This window comes from Tenrec ecaudatus, chromosome 15, assembly GCF_050624435.1.
Source record: "Tenrec ecaudatus isolate mTenEca1 chromosome 15, mTenEca1.hap1, whole genome shotgun sequence".
In the NCBI taxonomy this organism is placed as follows: Eukaryota; Metazoa; Chordata; class Mammalia; order Afrosoricida; family Tenrecidae; genus Tenrec; species Tenrec ecaudatus.
The window spans coordinates 53,151,737-53,171,209 of record NC_134544.1 but is presented as its reverse complement, the minus strand read 5'-3'; the positions used below and the strand labels follow the sequence as shown (position 1 = coordinate 53,171,209).

General features: G+C 46.1%; 1 protein-coding gene across 1 annotated transcript in view; it reads left to right on the top strand.

Moving 5' to 3' along the window:
• Nucleotides 1-1,909: 1,909 nt before the first annotated feature.
• Nucleotides 1,910-19,473, top strand: part of LAMA3 (laminin subunit alpha 3) — a 149,107-nt gene continuing 131,543 nt past the window's right edge. Inside the window, exons 1-6 of the mRNA XM_075532900.1 lie at nucleotides 1,910-2,001; nucleotides 5,341-5,497; nucleotides 9,134-9,266; nucleotides 12,809-12,951; nucleotides 17,181-17,278; nucleotides 17,737-17,890. Of these exons, the coding sequence (XP_075389015.1) occupies nucleotides 5,378-5,497; nucleotides 9,134-9,266; nucleotides 12,809-12,951; nucleotides 17,181-17,278; nucleotides 17,737-17,890 (648 nt within the window). The 5' untranslated portion in view covers nucleotides 1,910-2,001; nucleotides 5,341-5,377. The remainder of the gene's footprint in view (nucleotides 2,002-5,340; nucleotides 5,498-9,133; nucleotides 9,267-12,808; nucleotides 12,952-17,180; nucleotides 17,279-17,736; nucleotides 17,891-19,473) is intronic.

Below are 19,473 nucleotides of genomic sequence, written 5' to 3'. Positions count from 1 at the left end.
TATGTAGATTCTTGTCATCGGTTCCCCCTTTCTACCCTACCTTCCCACCACCCTTCTAGTATCACCACTCTCACCACTCATCCTGAAGGGCTCATCTGTCCTGGGTTTCCTAGATTTCCAGTTGCTATCTGTACCAGTGTACATCCTTTGGTCTAGCCGGATTTGTAAGGTAGAATTGGGATCATGATAGTGGTGGGAGGAAGCATTTAAGAACTGGAGGAAATTGTATGTTTTATCATTGCTATACTGCACCCTGACTGGCTCATTTCTTCCCTGAGATCCTTCTGTAAGGGGATGTCCAGTTGTCTACAGATGGGCTTTGGGTCCCCACTCCTCACTCCCCCTCATTCACAATGATAAGTTTTTATTCTCTGATGCCTGATACCTGGTCCCTTTGACACTTCGTGATCAGGTTCTAGCAAATTATGACAGAGAGAATGGCTTCAAACAGATGGCCTGCCTTACACCGTTTGGACAACCAATTACATGCACAAAGATGCTATGTAAAAGTTAGGTCAAAGAGATCGTGACTGGGGTCTTAAAGGCTTGAAGATAAACAAGCGGCCATCTAGCTCAGAAGCAACAAAGCCCACATGGAAGAACACACCAACCTGTGTGATCACGTGGTCCCAAAGGGATCAGTTATCAGGCATCAAAGAACAAAAAATCATATCATTGGCTGCGCACCTCCATGATACAATCGCCGAAGACAAACGGGTGCATAAGCAAATGTGGCGAAGAAAGCTGATGGTGCCCGGCTATCGAAAGACATAGTGTCTGCGGTCTTAAAGGCTTGAAGGTGAACAAGCAGCCATCTAGCTCAGAAGCAATAAAGCCCACATAGAAGAAGCACACCAGCCGGTGCGATCATGAGGTGCCAAAGGGACCAGGTATAAGGCATCATGCAAAAAATAAAGAATATATATAATGTGTGTATATGTGTGTGTGTGTATATATATATATATATATATATATATATATATATATATATATATATATATATATATATATATATATATATATACCATAGTGAATGAGGGGGGAAGTGCAGAGTGGAGACCCAAGGCCCAAGTGTCAACCACTGGAGATCCCTTCATAGAGGAATTTAGGAGAGGAGATGGGTCAGTCAGGGTGCGATGTAGTACCGATGAAGAACACAGCTTTTCCCCAGATCCTGGATGCTTCCTCCACCCAACTACCATGATCCGAATTCTACCTTGCAGGACTGGATAGGGCAGAGGTTGTACACTGGTGCATATGGGGGCTGGAGGCACAGGGAATCCAGGGTGGATGATACCTTCAGGACCAGGGGTGTGAGGGGCAATTCTGGGAGAGTGGAGGGTGAGTGGGTTGGAAAGGGGGGACTGATTACAAGGATCCACATGTGACCTCCTCCCTGGGAGATGGACGGCAGAGAAGGGGGGGAAGGGAGACTCCGGATAGGGCAAGATATGACAAAATAACAATCTGTGGATTATCAAGGGCTCATGAGGGAGGGGGGAGTGGGGAGGGAGGGGGAAAAAAGAGGACCTGATGCAGAGGGCTTAAGTGGAGAGCAAATGCTTTGAGAGTGATTAGGGCAAAGAATGTACGGATGTGCTTTATACAATTGATGTATGTATATGTGGATTGTGCTAAGAGTTGTATGAGCCCCTAATAAAATGTTAAAAAAGAAAATGATTAGGCCAAAGAATGTACAGATGTGCTTTATACAATTGATGTATGTATATGCATGGATTGTGATAAGAATTGTATGAGCCCCTAATAAAATGTTTAAATAAAAAAGTTAGGTCAAATTCACTGGTCGTAGGTTAGGCCTTGGACATACCTATTCTCAGGGATATGATTCAACCCATAAAATATGGTGTGATGGCTAACTACTGCTGTTTACTGACCTTTAGGGTGTCAGTGTGACATTGGGGGTGCTCTGACGCCCTTGTGCAGCGGGACCTCTGGGGAATGCAGATGCCGACAGCACATTGTGGGGAAGACGTGCCAGCGGTGAGTCTTTAGGGGTTCCTGAGTTTTGGGTTAATGTTGTGGAAGACTACCTTAGATATTCCTTCCTGTCTCTGAAGTAACGTTGCCCCCCAAAACAGGTTTCATGTCATAGATCACGGAAGGCTTCCCCTGAACCGTGGTACAGGTACAATAGCCCGGAGGAGTGAGAAGAGACCAGGAAGCACTGGGGTGGGTTCACAAGGCAGAATTTCTGTGTACAAGTCAGAGCCCAAGAGAGCAAAGCCGATGGACCAGCCTGCAGAGAGGGGCAGTAAGGAGAGGTGTGTGTTCACCTTGCCAAAGAGACTCCGTTCTTACTTGTCCCTCGGGGCCTTGAGTGAGGGATCTGAGAAAGGACAGGTGTGCGACCTGGGGAAGGGGTAAAAACCATGTGATGGGGAAAGCAGTCCCTTGTTTCATAGACAGCAAGCGTAAGTGAACCGTAGGAGTCCGAGAACAAAGTGGACACAAACCTCAAAGGGATGGCAACGAAGCAGCAAGTATGGCAGCGGTGCCACACACAGTAGACGGTATGGGAAGAGGAACACGTCTGTAGACGTGTTTTCTTTTCCACCAGCCAAGTTCATGATAGACCAGAGGGCCTTCTTAAATAGGTCCATAAGCAATTTGTGCGCATGGCTTATCTCTTTCCAAACGTATGCTGGTAAAGCGACAGTTACATAAATAAAATTGTGCTTCCTCCCCCCCCCCTTTATGAGCATGGTTTCAGATCAAGAAGGTGTGTGCCAAGGGTTGTAGCCTCTTACCCTACTTGTTCAAGCTGTATGGTGAGCTGTACTCAGAGAAGCTGACTTGTAGGGAGACGACTACAGCATCAGCATTGAAGGAGGCTTATTAACAAGCTGTGATACGCAGAGGAGGGAGAGGACTCGAGGTACTTGCTGATGGAGATCCAGGCGTGCAGCCCATGGATGACAACTCCACAGAAAATAGACCAGCCCAAGAGGTGGCACCATGATAAATGGAGGAGAGACCAAGCTGTCAAGGATCCCATCTTGCTTGAATCCAGAGTTGTGCTCCTAGAACACAGCAGTCGCGAGATCAGATGGTGCCTAACACTGGGCAAATCTGCCGCACAAGACTTCTTTCAGATCTTGACAGGCAAAGGTGTTCCTTTGAGGCCCAGGGTGCACCTGACCCAAACCGTGGTATTTTCATTTGGCTCATATGCATGTGAAAGTTGGTCATTGAATAAGGATGACCGAAGAAGAACCGATGCATTTGAATTACAGTGCTGGCAAAGAGTAGTGAAAAGTCCCACGGACGGCCACAAGAACCACAAAACTGTCTTGGAAGAAGTACAGCCAGGATGCTCTTTAGAGGCAAGGATGGTGTTCATTTCATGCACTTTGCACCTGTTACCAGGAGGGACCACTCCCTGGCAAAGGGCATCATGTTTGGTAAAGCAGAGGGGCAGCGGCAAAGAGGAAGGCCCACGAAGCGATGGGCCCCGTGGCTGCAGCAACGGCACAAACATAGGAAGGAAGGACTGTGAGCATGACGCAGGCCGCGTCTGGCAGGCTTTGCTCTGTTACAGACACAGGGGCGATCTGGGGCACAACCGGCTCCATGGACGGACGGCACCCACAACAAGCACAATCACAGCAACAGCTCTCGGCATATGTTTGTCTCCTTTCAGCTAAGTAAGGGATTGGTTAGATTGAGGGTTGAAATCATACAACCCAATCGAGATGAAATTTCTCACCCTGGGGCAAAAAGATTGACTTTCTACATTACAAATACACATATACGTATGCCTGTGTGTGTGTGCACATGCATACGCACTGGACAGTAACAGGGTTTCAAAAGTTCATGGACAATTCCATCGCCTTTCAATTCTGTGAACTTTTTGAAGCCCCTTCATATATGTCTGTACATCCATAATTTAAAATTTAGGACTCAGCTCTTGATTTAGAGGCAAATGATAACATAAAGAAGGGTTAGTGACCCAGCCGTGTATGTGCGCCAGCACCTTTTCCCCAGGTTTGTAAATGGTGCATTTTGAGGGTACTTAGGCATGCCAACTACTTGTCTACGATATTATCTTAACATTTGTAGCTTTACTTAAATGTTTAGAAGTATGCAAGTTCATTTTATTTTCTAAATGCTTTGTCTCATAGGAAGTATATTTTATATTCACTGTAGAAATTTTAGAAAGCATATGAGTAAAAATGATTTAAAAAATCTTCTGTTTATTACAGTTCTATTCTGACATACAGTTTTTTCTATAATTACTGTGTCATTATGTTGTTTCAATGATTTTATTATTTAAAATCTTTTGTGTTAGTTATTTGATGCTATGCACAATTTTATTGAGAATAGATTCCTGGAAGTAGAATTCCTGGGTTAACAGGTACAAATACTTTTAAGACTCTTGATAATTTACCTCCACAAAAAGAGTAACCATCCCCAGTTGCAAGGAAACATGCTCTTTTATTTCCTTTAACTAATTGATCTTTATGGCTTTAGCTTATGACTACATATCAAAATGTGTTATTCTGAATATAAAAAATAATTTATATATAAAATGCCACACAAGCTCTGGACTGTGGTCAATCCTTATCTATCAGGATCATTATTGGGGGGGGGAAATCATTCAATGGCATCTCGTTTTTAAAAAATAAACAACACAAGGCATCAAAAAGTAATTGAAATGCTCTCTCTCTCTATATATATATAAAATTATGTATCTAACACATCAATATTGTACATTAAGTATATTCTGTTCACTATGGTGTATGGTGACTGGTATCTAAGTGTTCAAGAAGTACATGCACAATGAGTGAATGAATTCATGTATCTAAATGAATACATTAAATAACCTATTTGACCTTTCTAAGTTGTTGGCAACTGTTTAGACCATATTGCAGAGTTTTGTCACTATGGGCTATGCTCAAGGATCCTCCCATTTCAATTCTTGGGGTGAGTAGGTGATGGGTGCGTGTTCTGTGAATGCTTACATTGAGTGAAAGCAGTAATTTTGAAAAAGGAGGGGCCCTCCTCATTCATCTTTATTTAATGCACTCTCCCAATTTTCGGGGAGTCCTTTATCAGTAGCTATTGGAATTTAAGGCGTGCATGGGTGGTGTCCACTGGAAGTTAATAGGCTTGGCTTGGCAGCTAACTAAAAGGTAAGAGGTTTAAGTCTACCCAGAAGGACATCCGCGGAAATTCCTGGTGATCTAATTCTTAAAAATTAGCCATGAAAACCCTATGGAGCTCAGTTCTACTCTGAAACACAGTTTCTTTTTAACGATTTGGATGAAAGGGTATTCAGATGGCTAATAAACATCAACATTTACTTTTTATTTATTAAAGGCCTGAAAACAACTACTATTTTCCGGATCTGCATCATATGAAGTATGAGATAGAAGATGGTACCACCCCGAAAGGGGAAGTCGTTCACTTTGGATATGACACCCTGCAGTTTCCTGACTTTAGCTGGAGAGGGTATGCCCAGATGAGCCCTGCACAGGTAGGTGACCCCGTGAGACAATGGCATGAGAGTAGTCCGCTTCCTTACCGGTAACACTCACCATGGACCTCCCCAGAAGTGAACCATCCCCAAATGAATACCTGAATTCTTGCTTTTTGGGGTGCTGGCTAAGGTTCAGAGTAGGCTTGGATTATAATTGATATGGTTCACTATAGAGTGCACAGTTCACTATTACGTTAATTTGACCACTAATCAAGTCAGAAAATGAAGGAATTCAAGAAAAATGGTGTTTTCCTCTGGAGACATTTTTCCTAAATGGGACTAGGTTGTATTATAGCCTAATCTTGAAAACCATTTTTTTAAAAATAAAAATGATTTGGCTTAAATAAGAACAATAAAGCTTGTATATTCATAGTTTTTGACAATTTTAAAATCATTTTATTGGGGGCTTGTTCAACTCTTATCACAATCCATACATCCATCCATTATGTCAAGCACATTTTTATATATGTTGCCATCAAGATTCTCAAAATATTTGCTTTCTATTTGAGCCCTTGGTATCAGACACTTTTTTAAAAAGACGCTGAATTGCTATTTGCGTAGAAATTTTGGTAAAGGATGGGTTTTCGTTGGTGCTATATAAGCTTTCTTTTCCCATATGTTTTCCCTTCATTCTTCTCTACTGCGCATATCTTGGCTTTGCATTGGCATGATTAAGGAGTTCTCTATATTACTTACTTGCCTCCAGAACTTAATGTAATATTTATGACTCAAAAATTATGCATTCTCTTTGAGTAGTTTTGTTCTCAGAATTTCTCTTTGTGATTGGCTTCTTCAAGCTGCGCTTCGTCAGTGGAGGCATTCAGAACACGATAGGAAAAGTGACATTACCATAAAAAAACCAGTAACCTAAGAGTGGTCATTTGCAGACTTGCTGTTGATCTGAAGACAGATGCCTGGTCCTCTTGGGACTTCCATTGGTTCTAACGTGGCTTCTACTGGGCCATAACCTTTCACCAAAGTTCCTTTCCCAGTAGTACTTATCATCTTAAGATATCTTGCTCTTTCTCCATTTTTGCCCAAGACAGCAGTGCTCTGGGGTTCATTTAAGATTCAGAAGAATGGAGCACGTTCTAGAAGTCGGAATAGGGTGGGGATGATAGAACCCAATCACGGGCGATGTCTTCTGCGTGTTTACGATTTGAAATAGTCGAGGTTGCCACAAAGGAGTGAGTGGATTTTTTTTTGGTCAAAGTAGCAAATAACTACGTATTGAGCACTTCAGCAAGCAGCAAGACCCAGATCTCGAGAATGCCCCCTTTCCTCAAAGAACGTACCACCTCACTGGGGAAACCGAAAATACAAGGAATATATTCGAGCGGTGGATTTTCTGGGGAGTATTTTTAGGTTGAGGGCCCATAGTGGTGTATTTGGAGTCACCACCTGACTCTATTCCTAATACGTTTTTTGTATTTTGCTTTCTGACTTTGATCTATCACTTAAAGATGTGTCCAGTCAAGCTGAGAGGCTCACTTGGCGTTCCTCTACTGGGAACCAGATCAAGTGATGTGACCAAAAGTCAGCCTTTACGCTCACGATGTCCCATTCAACCAGTGTCCCCTGCGTCTTAACCAAAGGTGCTGGAGGAGAGACCAAAAGGTCACTGGTTTGGGCATCTCCAAAGTTCCTGGACTTTCCACAGGCCACAGCAGGGTCTGGACATAGGGTGTGTGTTGCCCATAATTCAATAGGCTACGCTTTCCAAAGCATTTGACCGTGTGGATCATAACAAACTCTGGAGAGCCTTGAGAAGAGTAGGAACTCCAGAACCCTTCATCGTGCTCCTGTGGAACCTGGACATGCATCAGGACAGAACCGGGGATTGATGGCTGCATGGTTTAAATCAGGAAAGGTGTACATCGGACTGAATCTCTTCACCGTACTTATTCAAGCTGTATGGTGAGCACATCATCAGCGAAGCTGGGTTATAGGAAGAACAATGTGGCATCAGGATTGGAGGAAGGCCTCTGAACAACCTATGACGTGCATATGGTGCAACTTCGCTTGCTGAAAGGGAGGGCGACTTGAGGCACTTGCTGATGGCAATCAAGAATTGTGGCCTTTGGTATGGGTTACAACTCTATGTGAAGAAGACCAGCATCCTCACCACGGGACCAATAGGGCTCATCATGATAACTGGGGGAAAAAATGGAAGCGATCAATGATTTTTCTCTTGCTTGGATACACGATCAATGCCCATGAAAGCAGCAGTGAAGGAATCTAAAGATGCACTGCATTAGTGAATCTGCTGCGTAAGACTTCTTCTCGAGTGTGTTGAAAATCAAGGATGCTCCATCGAGCACTAGAATGTGCCTGACCCGACCAATGCGATTTTCAATTGTCTCACATGCCTATGAAAGTTGGATATTGAATAAGGAAGACAGAAAAAGAATGGATGTGGTGAAGAATATTGGAAGTAGCATGGATAGATCAAAGGACCAACAAGTCTGTCTGTCTTAGAAGAACTGTGACCACAGTGCTCCTTGGAGGCAAGGATGGGGAGACTGCGTCTCAGGGACTGTGGACATGTCAGAACAGGCCAGTTGCTAGAGAAGAACAGCATGCCCGGGAAAGTCAAGGGGCAGTGAAAGAGAGGAGAGAAGGACTGGCAAGACTGCCACAGTGGGCTCAAGCAGAGGCACTTGTGAGGATGGTGCACGTCCGTGTAGTGCTTTGTTCTCTTGCACACGGGGTCGCTATGGTTGACGGCACCTGACAAGAACATCTCTTTCCTGCGGAGTTCCTCACTGGTGCAAACGCTCAATGCATTCAGCTGCTAACCAAAAGTCTGTTGGTTTGGATCCACCCAGAGACACCTTAGTAGAAAGGCCTGGGGATCCACTCCTGAAAACCCCAGCCCTGGAAAACTCCAGGGGGCGTAGTTCTACCGTGACACACAAACTCCTGAACCTTGGCGTTGGAGCTGATGCGACCAGGACTGATTTGGTTTGGGGGCTCCTTCCCGTGGGAGCACCGGCTCTGCAGTGCTCACAGTGGATGATGTGAAGGACTGGGGCCTGGACGTCCACACACCCCATCCTCTGGCTTGAGAAGCCCACCTTCTCTGTGGCTAAGAGGTGGAGAAGAATGTTCCTAAGACGCAATAGGCATGTTTTAGTTACAGTAGATTTTTACCTCTGAGGTGTTTGGAGTTTGTCACCTTTCCTTAGCCGCCAGGGGTGTTGGCGACCGTCAGAATGGTAAGTATATGCAGGGGATCCTGGAGGGACCTTTCCTTGTCCCTGGATGGTGGTGTAAATCATGCATGTTCTGTTCCTTCTCTTCTGTCCTTCTGTGCTTCCCACCCAGTGGTGGTTGTCCCCATCATGGTGGCTTTCCTTAGACTAGTCCGTCTGCTACTCCACTCTGCCTACCTGGTCACAGTCCCTGTAACTGTGACTATAAGTGATTTTAATTCATTGTGAGCCTTGTCTGCTTCCATCTTGCTAGCGTTGGTTACTTGTGTGCTTGATGAGTGGAGTGAGTTTGTAACTGTGCACATGTGCGACTGAAAGACCATTAGCGACACTGGAATAGCATGTCGTCATTATCTGGCTAGCATGTCTTTTAACCTGGAGTCTCTTCTCTCCTTTGTGGCTTGTTGGTATTTTTCAGAATGAAGTAAAGATCCTGTTGAATGTGGGGAAGTCAAAGCTGTCCTTGTTTCGTGTTGTTCTGAGATATATTAACCCTGGACCTGACTCAGTATTTGGCCATTTCACTATTTACCCACTCTCGGATAAGGCAGGTAGGTGTGCTTTAAATCTTCTTTGCAATTTGGAAACAACCAGCACTTTCCCCCCAGTTTCCACACATTTGACAATCTTCAGAAGATTTTAAGTCTGTGTCTCAGGAGGATGATTCTGAAGGTCCTTCATTGTGGTTGGGTTTGGTTCTCTAGAGACTCTGCATATTTCTATTTCATCATTAACCTTATCACTAACTAGAATTAGAAACAGTCAATAGAACAAGCAGAGTCTTGATCTCACCACAGGGAAGAGCTAACTCCTAGCTTCTTCAGGGTGAAGGCAGCATCCTCTTTGCCGTGCTCTTTGAGAGGCGTCGCCTACTGCGCTCCATCCTCCCATTGTTTCAAGGTAGAATGGGTCCAGGTGGGAATGCTGCAGGGAATCTCAGGGTGGCACATGGTTAATGTGCTCAGCTGCTATCCAAAAGGTTGGCAATTAGAACTCACCAGAGGTGTCTATGAGTAAACACCTGGCAACCTACTCACTATGAGTCAGCGTCAACTCAAGAGCAACTGGTACTGGTAGGAATTCTCAAGATGAGTTCTGGAAAGCATGAGGTCCTAGAGAGAGCTCCAGGTAGGATTTGTAAACTTCATTTAGGAATGGGGGAAGCCAGGATGGATTTCTGAGGGCAAGGGGACAGCAGAAAAGAACTACTTGGCCATAGTCAGAGATGAGCCTGAGGTCTATTCTGTAAGGAATTCAAGCATCCATCAGCCTGGAAGCAGATTCTGGGAAGCACTGGGGATCCAAAGACACACAATGACACCAGTGATTTAGAGGCAAAAATCAAAGCTTTTTTTTTTTTTTTTTTTAGCAACTGTGTTAGTCTGGGTTGATTAGAGAAACAAATCCAGAGAGACTCATATGTGTGTGAGAGAACTTTATTTTAAAGGGCAATTGTACATTAAGAAAAGCATCCCAGCCCAGTCCAGATCGAGTCCATAAGTCTGATATTAGCTCATATGTCAATACTAGTCCATAAATTCCTCTTTACACTCACATAGCCATGCAATGATGCTGAATGCAGGAAGATCACAGGCCAGTGGGTGGAAAGTCTTGTGGATCCAGTGGTGGTGGAAGCATCTCAGCACTGGTCTGGGTCTCCATGTGGCTCCTCCAGTTCCAGGTCTCTGACTGCATCAGTGTAGCTCCATGTGACTTGTCAGCAGGAAGACAAAGCAGAGAAGGCTTCCCACCTCCAGAGAGGAATACAGTAGTTCCTTGAATCCTCAGGAGAAGGTCATGCCCAAATGGAGGCCTCATTGGCTATGGCCTGATTGACAGGTTAGATTCCACCCCTTTGCAACTTGACAGGAGATGATGTAACTGCCACAACATTCATGGCAGGCATTCCCCAGAGGGGTCAGACAAATCTAGAAGGCTGAACCCTGACGAATTAATAACCTGTTAGCACTGTTTCCTCACAGGCATCGCATAAGAACTTCTAGAGCAGCAGTTCTCAACCTGTGGGTCGCCGTTTCACAGGGGTCGCCTAAGGGGTCGTCTTAGGAAAACACATATTTCCGATGGTCTTAGGGACAGAGACACTGCTCCCCTATCAGTCTCCAGGCAGGTCCGCCCACATGCAGATATGCCCACATACGAGTACCCAGCGTGAAAACTGTTACCCATGCCACACCATGCTTCAAGACAAAATTTCATTGATTTGTAATTAGAAATAGATATTTCACAATGTATACTTACATATTGTTTTTGTGAATCATCACTATGCTTTAATTATGTTCAATTTGTAATGATGAAAATACATCCTGCAGACCAGATAGTTACCTGACAATTCATAACAGTAGCAAAATGAGAGTTAAGGAAGTAGCAACGAGAATAATTTTGTGGCTGGGGGTCACCACAACATGAGGTACTGTATTCGAGGGTTGCGGCATGAGGAAGGTGGTGAATGGTGGGGAGGAAACAGAGCCGACAGGTCTGGGAAACGTGTTTGTAGACAACTCTGTGCCCTCGGACTCCAAACTCGGACACCTCCCACTGACACAGAGGCAGCTCTCCCTCGGCTATCTCCCAGTGATTGGGTTACATTTAGGGTTGTTTCCTCCTCCTCCGGAGTCCCCTTTCTTAAGCCCCAGGATGGCGTCAGGAGCCCCCGGTACCTACTCCCCTCGTCAGCTTTGCCTCCTCCGGCGTGTGCACTGTCCCGGATTTCCCTGCCCCTGATAAGCCCGGCTCCCCCACCAGGGAATCAAGGTCTCACTGATTCTGTTCACTTCCAGCCCCGAGACCTTGACTCCATTCCAGCTCCCAGACCTTGACTCCATTTCACTCCCCAGACCTTGACTCTCACACCTGGCATTTAATGAGAGATCTTTCTTGGGTGACAGAGAGGAAGCAAGGCTTTGTAGAAATATGTCTTCTTCAGAAGAAGCTTCAGTTGGATTCAGATACAATCATTTTGTTTATTTCTGAACTTCCCACAGAAAAAGGAAGTGTGCCTGAGTGTTCACGGAAGTCCGTCTGAGAGAGAGGAGACCAGAACTCCATGCCCGTTGAAGGCTCCAGACCACAGGCCTCCCCTGTAAAGCCCCATATTTCCCATATTTTAGAGCAGGGGTCCTCAAACTCTTTAAACAGGGGGCCAGTTCACTGTCCCTCAGACCTGTTGGAGGGCCGGACTATAGTTTAAAAGATAACTATGAACAAATTCCTATGCACACTGCACATATCTTATTTTGACGTAAAAAAACAAACGGGGCAAAAACACCCGGCGGGCCGGATAAATGTCCTTGGCGGGCCGCATGTGGCCCACCGGCCATAGTTTGAGGACGCCTGTTTTAGAGGAAGAGCAGATTGGTGGCACTCTCAGGATTGGGGCCGCTGCTTGCATTTCCCTGCCTGCCCTCTGGCGCAGGAGCACAACATAGGCATTTGATGACATTTCATAAACAGAGAGGAACTTCATCTCATCAGCCCTGGAGGGCTCGGGTTTAGGAGGTGGTAACATACTCTTGAATACCAACCATGTGTGGCTTCGGAGCTTCTCCTGCAGCAGGCCTGGCGACAGGTCTGTGCCTAGAGGAAGAAGGCTCGCTGCTTGCCTCAGGGGTGGTCTTGGGTCCCCCTGATCATTTTACGTAAGGGGGCGCGCTCTGCATCCTGAACACAAAAGAGCAAAAACGAATTCAAGTTCTTTCAGTTACAAACCCGAAATTACAGATCAATGCAAAAGAAGAGAATAATTTGATAGCTAATACAATATATTGAATACTCCCTACACTCCAGATATTTTTTTCAGCAGCTAATGTGGATTAAATGGCATGCCTTTCACACATTCTCTTGTAAAAATATCACCCAAATCCCAGAGTAGATAACTAGTGCTCACATCTATAGCAATGTCTGTTTTATGCATATACTTGCAAACACACGTGCTTTTTCCCAATAAGATTGGTGAAGGTTGACAGCTCAGTGACCCATCTTAACCTTGTTTTCAGAGGTAAACTGAAGAGGAAACAGAATATCCCCAATCGCCACGTTGGCAGCCAGCCTTACCCTCTCCTTTTCCTTCTGATAGGTGCTGCTCAAAGCAAAAGCGTCATCTTCCTGCCGAGCAAGGAGCCAGCGTTGGTCACCGTCCATGACAATGGCTTCTCAGAACCGTTTTCCATTGCGCCAGGGATCTGGACCGCTTGCATCAAAGCAGAGGGAGTCCTCCTGGTGAGCGATGTTGGGGATGCAGCTGAGTTATTCCCCTGAGAGAGGACAACACTGACACCATGACCCGTTAAAAACACTAACCCCCCTGGCCCCGAGTCCTTGCTGACTCACAGCGACCCCACTGCCCCTGCGAGATCCCGAGACTGTAACTGTTGACAGAAGCCGCGAGGTCCATCTCTTCTCCAGAGCGTGGCTGGTGACTTCAAACTATCTGCCTGTTCAAATCACAGCCCAGTGCATAGTCACTATCCCACCAGGGCTCCTGAGATTCCTAATAACAAAATCCTGACATTCTAGGCAGTTCTTTCCTGGACACAGGAACAAATGATGGCATTTGCCCTCAAACGAGATAGGAATCGACTTAAAGTGTCAGTTATATCCTTCCAGCCAACGTTCCCCCTGGCCAAGCATGAACAACAAACACATTATGACTCAGACTGAACCAAAGGTGGACAGAACAAACTATACAAACCTTCAAGAGCTTATAGCCCCGCCATTCAAAAGCTCTCTTGTGATGGTCCTGCCACGATTCAGAGGGTCGTTTTGATGGAAAACCAGCTTCTCCAGGTATTGTGCAGAATGAAGTCAGAAGAACTTCACTCAGTAGAGAAGACCCCACTGTCAGTCTCGTCCTGGACCCTAGAGAGAGACTGAGGCTAGAAGAGCCATTGCGTCCTTCTCCCTCCTTTCTGCCTCCTTACAGGTAGCCAGTGTCTCCCTCAACAGGGTACTTTAGGCAAAGAAGACTTCTTCAAAGAAAAGGCTGTGTTTTTAAAGAGCACTACTAGCCCAAGAAATCATGGGGCTTTCCAACTATGGAGACAGACACTCTCTTTCATGTGATTTTGGGTCCACTTAAGGTCTTTTCAAAATACAGTGTTTGTCAAAAGTTTGGGTTCATGCCCTTGGGGGAGAAAATACAAAACTTTTCTACTTGTACGACCTCCTTGACTGGGCAAGTTAGCAAATCTCAGACAGCTCCCTTAACCCCGAGCCTGCCCACTCGCTGCTTCTAGATCATGGTGTCAGCTCTTAGCCTGGTGGGTTCTTTTGATCAGGATTCATCGATGGAACCTATCCTCAAAATATTCCGTAATGGTAGCCAGCCACGGCCAGCTCAGTGTTTCCCACAGTGGGTGATACTGCCCCCTGGGGGTTGCTGGAATGATCCAGGGCCACTACAAAAGTGCCTAAAGTGCTTACTGGGCTGAAGTACCTGCTTTTCATTGCTAGAGGGTGCTGAGAGGTTTTTCTGTGTGGAAGAGGGGGCAGTAGGTCAGACACATTTGGGAAACTCTGATGTAGGTTTCTTGGTCTCTTGGCAAAGGGGGCAGCTGTTCGTGGATGAAATTTGCCATTCCGTCCATATCTTCCTCCTGTTCCCAAACTCCTTTCTTCATCAGTCGCTCCAAGTGACGAGGGACCAATTGTGGACTTCAGATGGCTGCTTGCAAGCCTTTCTAAGAGTCCCGTGCATTGAATCCCGAGGTAGAACAGAAGCACCAGACTTGCTGTCAATCCGCATCACTGGGTTGTCCAAGGAAGTCATGGCTCTAGAAGCTACACCCTGTGAGGTTTTTGTCTGCACATGAGGGTCCTCAACAACTGCTTTTTCAATTGATGTATCTTTTGTCATAAATGTATCTGTCATACAACGTTCACCAATCCAACTTCTGACATCAGTTACTTTTAATCCGTGTGATTATATAGTAATACCTATATATGCTTCCATTCCATTTGGGGGGTCAAAATATATATTTTTAAATCATTTTATTGGGGACTCGTACAACTCTTTTCACAATCCATTCATCCATCCATCCATCCATCCATCCATCCATCCATCCATCCATCCATCCATTGTGTCAAGCACATTTGTACATTTGTTGCCATCATCATTCTCAAAACATTTGCTTTCTACTTGAGCCCTTGGTATCAGCTCCTCATTTTCCCCCTCCCTCCCCCCTCCCCCCATGAACCTTTGATAATTTATAAAGTATTATTATTTTGTCATTTCTTATTACACTGTTCAACGCCTCCCTTCACCCACCTTTCTGTTGTCCGTCCCCCAGGGAGGAGGTTATATGTAGATCCTTGTAATTGGTTCCCCCTTTCTACCTGACCGTCCCTCTACCCTAAGGGGGGTCAAAATATTTTATTGAAGACCTACTGTCAATCTTTACTGTTCTAAGATCTATGAGACCAGAGAGTAATGAGGAGATATGGTTCCAACCTCCGAAACTGATTAATAGAACAATTAGCATTTAAAATTAAGTCCCGTTCAGGCATAGAGGCCGCTGTGGTGGACTCCTGAGTGCCCTGCGCCACGACATCCTGCTTCCAGCCTCCCATATAGTTCTACTCCTCTCCAGTATAGAAAAACGGAGGGCTCTCTGGGGAACAAGCCTTAGTGGTGTGGCTGTGGCCGACACCCCCTGCTGCTGTGCAGTGATGCCCGGAGCCCTGGGAAGCCGTTTGACCATCTGTCTCAGCAGCCAGAGCTCTGTTCTTTCCTAAAGAGGCCCTAACCGGCTCTGCTGTGGGCTGGCTCTGGCACCCTCAGTGGGACATGTTCTTCCCTTCATTGCTTAGGCTGGGCAGTGGGCCACTTTTACCCTCTGAATCACATTGCTGTTTCTACCATAGAAGTGGTGTGTTATTCTGGATTGGAGATCCAAAAGCTAAACCGCCCTCCACTGCCACCAAACCAGTTCCGACTCACAGCGACCCTGTAGCACAGAGTAGAACTGTCCCCCTGGGTTTCCCAGATCCCAAATCTATGGAAGTGGACAGCTTCATCTTTCTGCTGAGTGGAGCATCCGGTGGGTTTGAACCGCGAATGTGTGGTTAGCAGCTCCTTGCATATGCCCCCCCACCCTGCCAGGCAGCTCTAAGATGTGCCTGCCCTAAAGTATGGAAAGGTGGTACAAGTGGTTTGTGCTCGTGAGCCAATGAAAGGTTAGTGGTTGAGTGCGATGTAGCACCGATGAAGAATACAGCTTTCCCCCAGATCCTGAATGCTTCCTCCCCCCCAACTACCATGATCCGAATTCTACCTTACAAGTCTGGATAGAGCAGAGGTTGTACACTGGTGCTGATAGGAGCTGGAGGCACAGGGAATCCAGGGGGCATGATACCTTTAGAACTAGGGGGTGAAGGGCGATACTGGGAGAGTAGAGGGTGAGTGGTTTGGAAAGGGGGAACTGATTACAAGGATCTACATGTGACCTCCTCCCTGGGGGATGGACAACAGAGAAGTGGGTGAAGAGAGACGCCGGATAGGGCAAGATATGACAAAATAATAATCTATAAATTATCAAGGGCTCATGAGGGAGGGTGAGCAGGGAGGGAGGGGAAAACAAAGAGGACCTGATGCAAAGGGCTTAAGTGGAGAGCAAATGCTTTGAAAATGATTAGGGCAAAGAATGTATGGATGTGCTTTATACAATTGATGTTTGTATATGTATGGATTGTGATAAGAGTTGTATGAGCCCCTAATAAAATGTTTTTAAAAAAAGAAAGAAAGGTTAGTGGTTGGAATCCAGTCTGAGGAACTGAAGGAAAGCTAGATGACCTCCCGTCCTGCTGGAGAAAGGACAACCAGCACAAGCCAGTAGGAGTTCTACTCGGTCATACATGGGGTAGCCGGGAGCTGGTAGCAGTGAGTTTGGGTTTTCATTTGTTTGTTTGGATTGCTTTGGTTTACAATTTAATGTAACTGGTAGTTCTGATTTAACTTAGACTAGTCCCTGGAGAAGGACATCGTGCTTGGTAAAGTGGAGGGGCGGGAAAAAAGAGGGAGGCAGGCGCTCCGTGAGACGGATTGACACAGTGGCTGCAACAATGGGCTCAGGAGACCGGTGCAGGAGGGAGTGGTGCCCCGTTCTGCTGTGCACAGGGTCACCAGGTCGAGGCCAGAACCAGGTCGATGGCACCTAACCACCATCACCACAACTGTCGTTCTGAGCAACCTGTCCTTCATGGAGCGTTTGTTCCCTGTGTTAATATTTGAGTTCATGAACAACCCAGAGGAGACAATAGCATTTCTCCTGAGATCTGAAAATGATCCCCAGAGAATGTGTGTGGTGAGTGGCTTGGGATGTTTGGCTGAAGGGGAGGAAGACCCAAGCTGTCATTACTCAGAGTTCATTAGCGAGCCCCAGTGGGTTGGGTTCTTTTATTATGAAGTGCCGGTCAAACATGTGACCGCCTCTTTGTCCTTTACTTCTTAGGACTACGTGGTGCTGCTCCCCCGGGACTACTATGAAGCGAGCACCCTGCAGCTGCCCGTCACGGAACCATGCGCCTCTTCCGGGTCCAGCCAAGAGCAGTGAGTACAGGTCACAGTATAGAGTTCCATCATCCCTGGAATGGGATGCTCTGGACAGTCTCTCTCTGGGGCACGAGTCCCTTTTAAGTAAGAATGACAAAGCACTTGGTGCCTTACAGCTAGTGTGAGAGAGACGGACCCCACCCCCCACCAGCCCATACTACCTTCCCCACTCTCCCACCATGGAGCATGCACAATGCTGATGCATGCCCAAGTATTTATTGGGCATCTGGCTGGGTATCAGGCGAGAGGGAAAGCTTGAAATGGAATCCAGGCCTGTGGCCCGCTGCTTCTCATGCAGACAGAAAGCTCCCACCCATTCCTCTGAGGCCCTTCGCCAGGCTTTGTTGGTGACGCGATGAAGGAATGAGTGAATGACCTGAATGAAGGGATGCACTTGGAGACTCTGTTTTCTCTTTTGAGTTGTAACCACTGCATTTTCTGCCATGCCGTTGAAGTTGCCTGCTCTACCAACATCTGCCGGTGACCAGATTCCCTTGTGCCCTGGCTCAGGAAGCCCGGTCCTTCCTGCTGGCTGGGGAGCCGAGACCCTTGGTATGGAGGCAGCCGGCTCCAGCGCACCCCGTCATGGTGGACCTCAGTGGGAGAGAGGTAGGCCCGCCTTTCACTCACTGTACATCCAGTGCCACCTCCTTGTCCGTGTCTGCTGGCAAAACACGTGGGCCAGCGTTGCCCCTTGGAATTAGGAGCACCAATGGCCCTGAAGTCACAGGCTGGCGGAGTTCTCTGACGTGGCTTGCGGCTGGCTGGGGTACCACAGTGGGCAGCCAAGGCTGTTCTTGGAAAGCACTGGGTTAATGTGGGAGGAAAATGGGCAGCTCTGCCCTCTTTCCTCGTCATTATTCAGACTTCACAAGCAGATGTCCAGCTGTACCCAATTCAGCCAAGCTCTCTCTTTCAAAAGACAGTCGGGACTCAGTCGTTGTTTCTAAAAGACTGCCAGGAAGTCCACAGATTACCCTAAAAGGACACAAGACTCACCGACTATTCTGCCCCGAGGATCAGGGATCCTTAACCACTGAATTGCTCGAGCTCAAAACCCTGGAACTGCTAAGCCTCAAGGCACTTACCTCATGGCGTGAAGGACAGGTTAGGACAGGTCTGGGCTTTGCTGTCCTTCTAGAAATTCTCTGAGCCTCCTCACCAAATCTGGGACTGTACTGACGTAGGCGAAGAGTTAGAAGTACCGTACATCAACCACACAACACACCACAACACCTTGAAATAGAGACTCTGGGAAATCCGGCCTCTGCATTTTCATTCTTTACTTCTCTGCAGCAGTCTCTGCTGTGTTCCTTTCAGGAAAATGTTCACTTAGGAAATTAAATGTGTGGGATGCAAATATACATGGAATCAATTATCAGTGACTATTTAAGTGGTGTGGTTTTCATTAAGGACATTTCTAATATTGGAGCACGACACCTAGAGGATTTTAAAATATATTTCTTGATTTCATTTAGTATAGTCTTCATTTCATTTGATTAGTTTTAAATTTTTCAAAATGATAAGTGTAAGTCATATAGGCTTAAAGGAAATGAGATAATCTCTCCCTTCTATTGTAATGCTAATAACTCACTTAACCCCTCCTTATCCATGCTGTACACACACATAGATGTGAGGAGACTTCAAATAGTTCAGGAAAAAAAATTTCATTATTGATGTCGCTAAGGTGAACCGGAGACATATAGGCGCTATAAGTGTGTGAATGGATTTAGGGCTTGCACTTAATTCAAGCCTCAATCTAGGAACAATTAGTCCGTATGCATGGTTTGACCTCATGAAGAGATCAGTGAAGATGCGAGTGCTATAGCAAAGTGTGGTGATGAAATTCAGCGGCCCCAGCTATCAGAAAGGCATGTCTGGGATCTTAACGGCTTAGATTCAAACACGCAGCCATCCAAGTGAGGCTTCAACTAAGTTTACACCAGCCGGTATGATCCAAGGATTTTGAATAATATAATCCAAATCTCAAGGAGAGAATGGAATCAGAGCTTACCTAGTGAACTCCCAGTTTGCAGAAGGCTATGGATCCATTTGGAGGGTCCACATATGGATTTAGTCGTCCGGGAACCCCCTCCGACCATAGCTGAGGGATGGAAAAACCCTGGTATCAGATAGACAGTAAAGTCAATGACAGCAGGCAAAGATGGGCAAAATGTCATATCTTATTATTT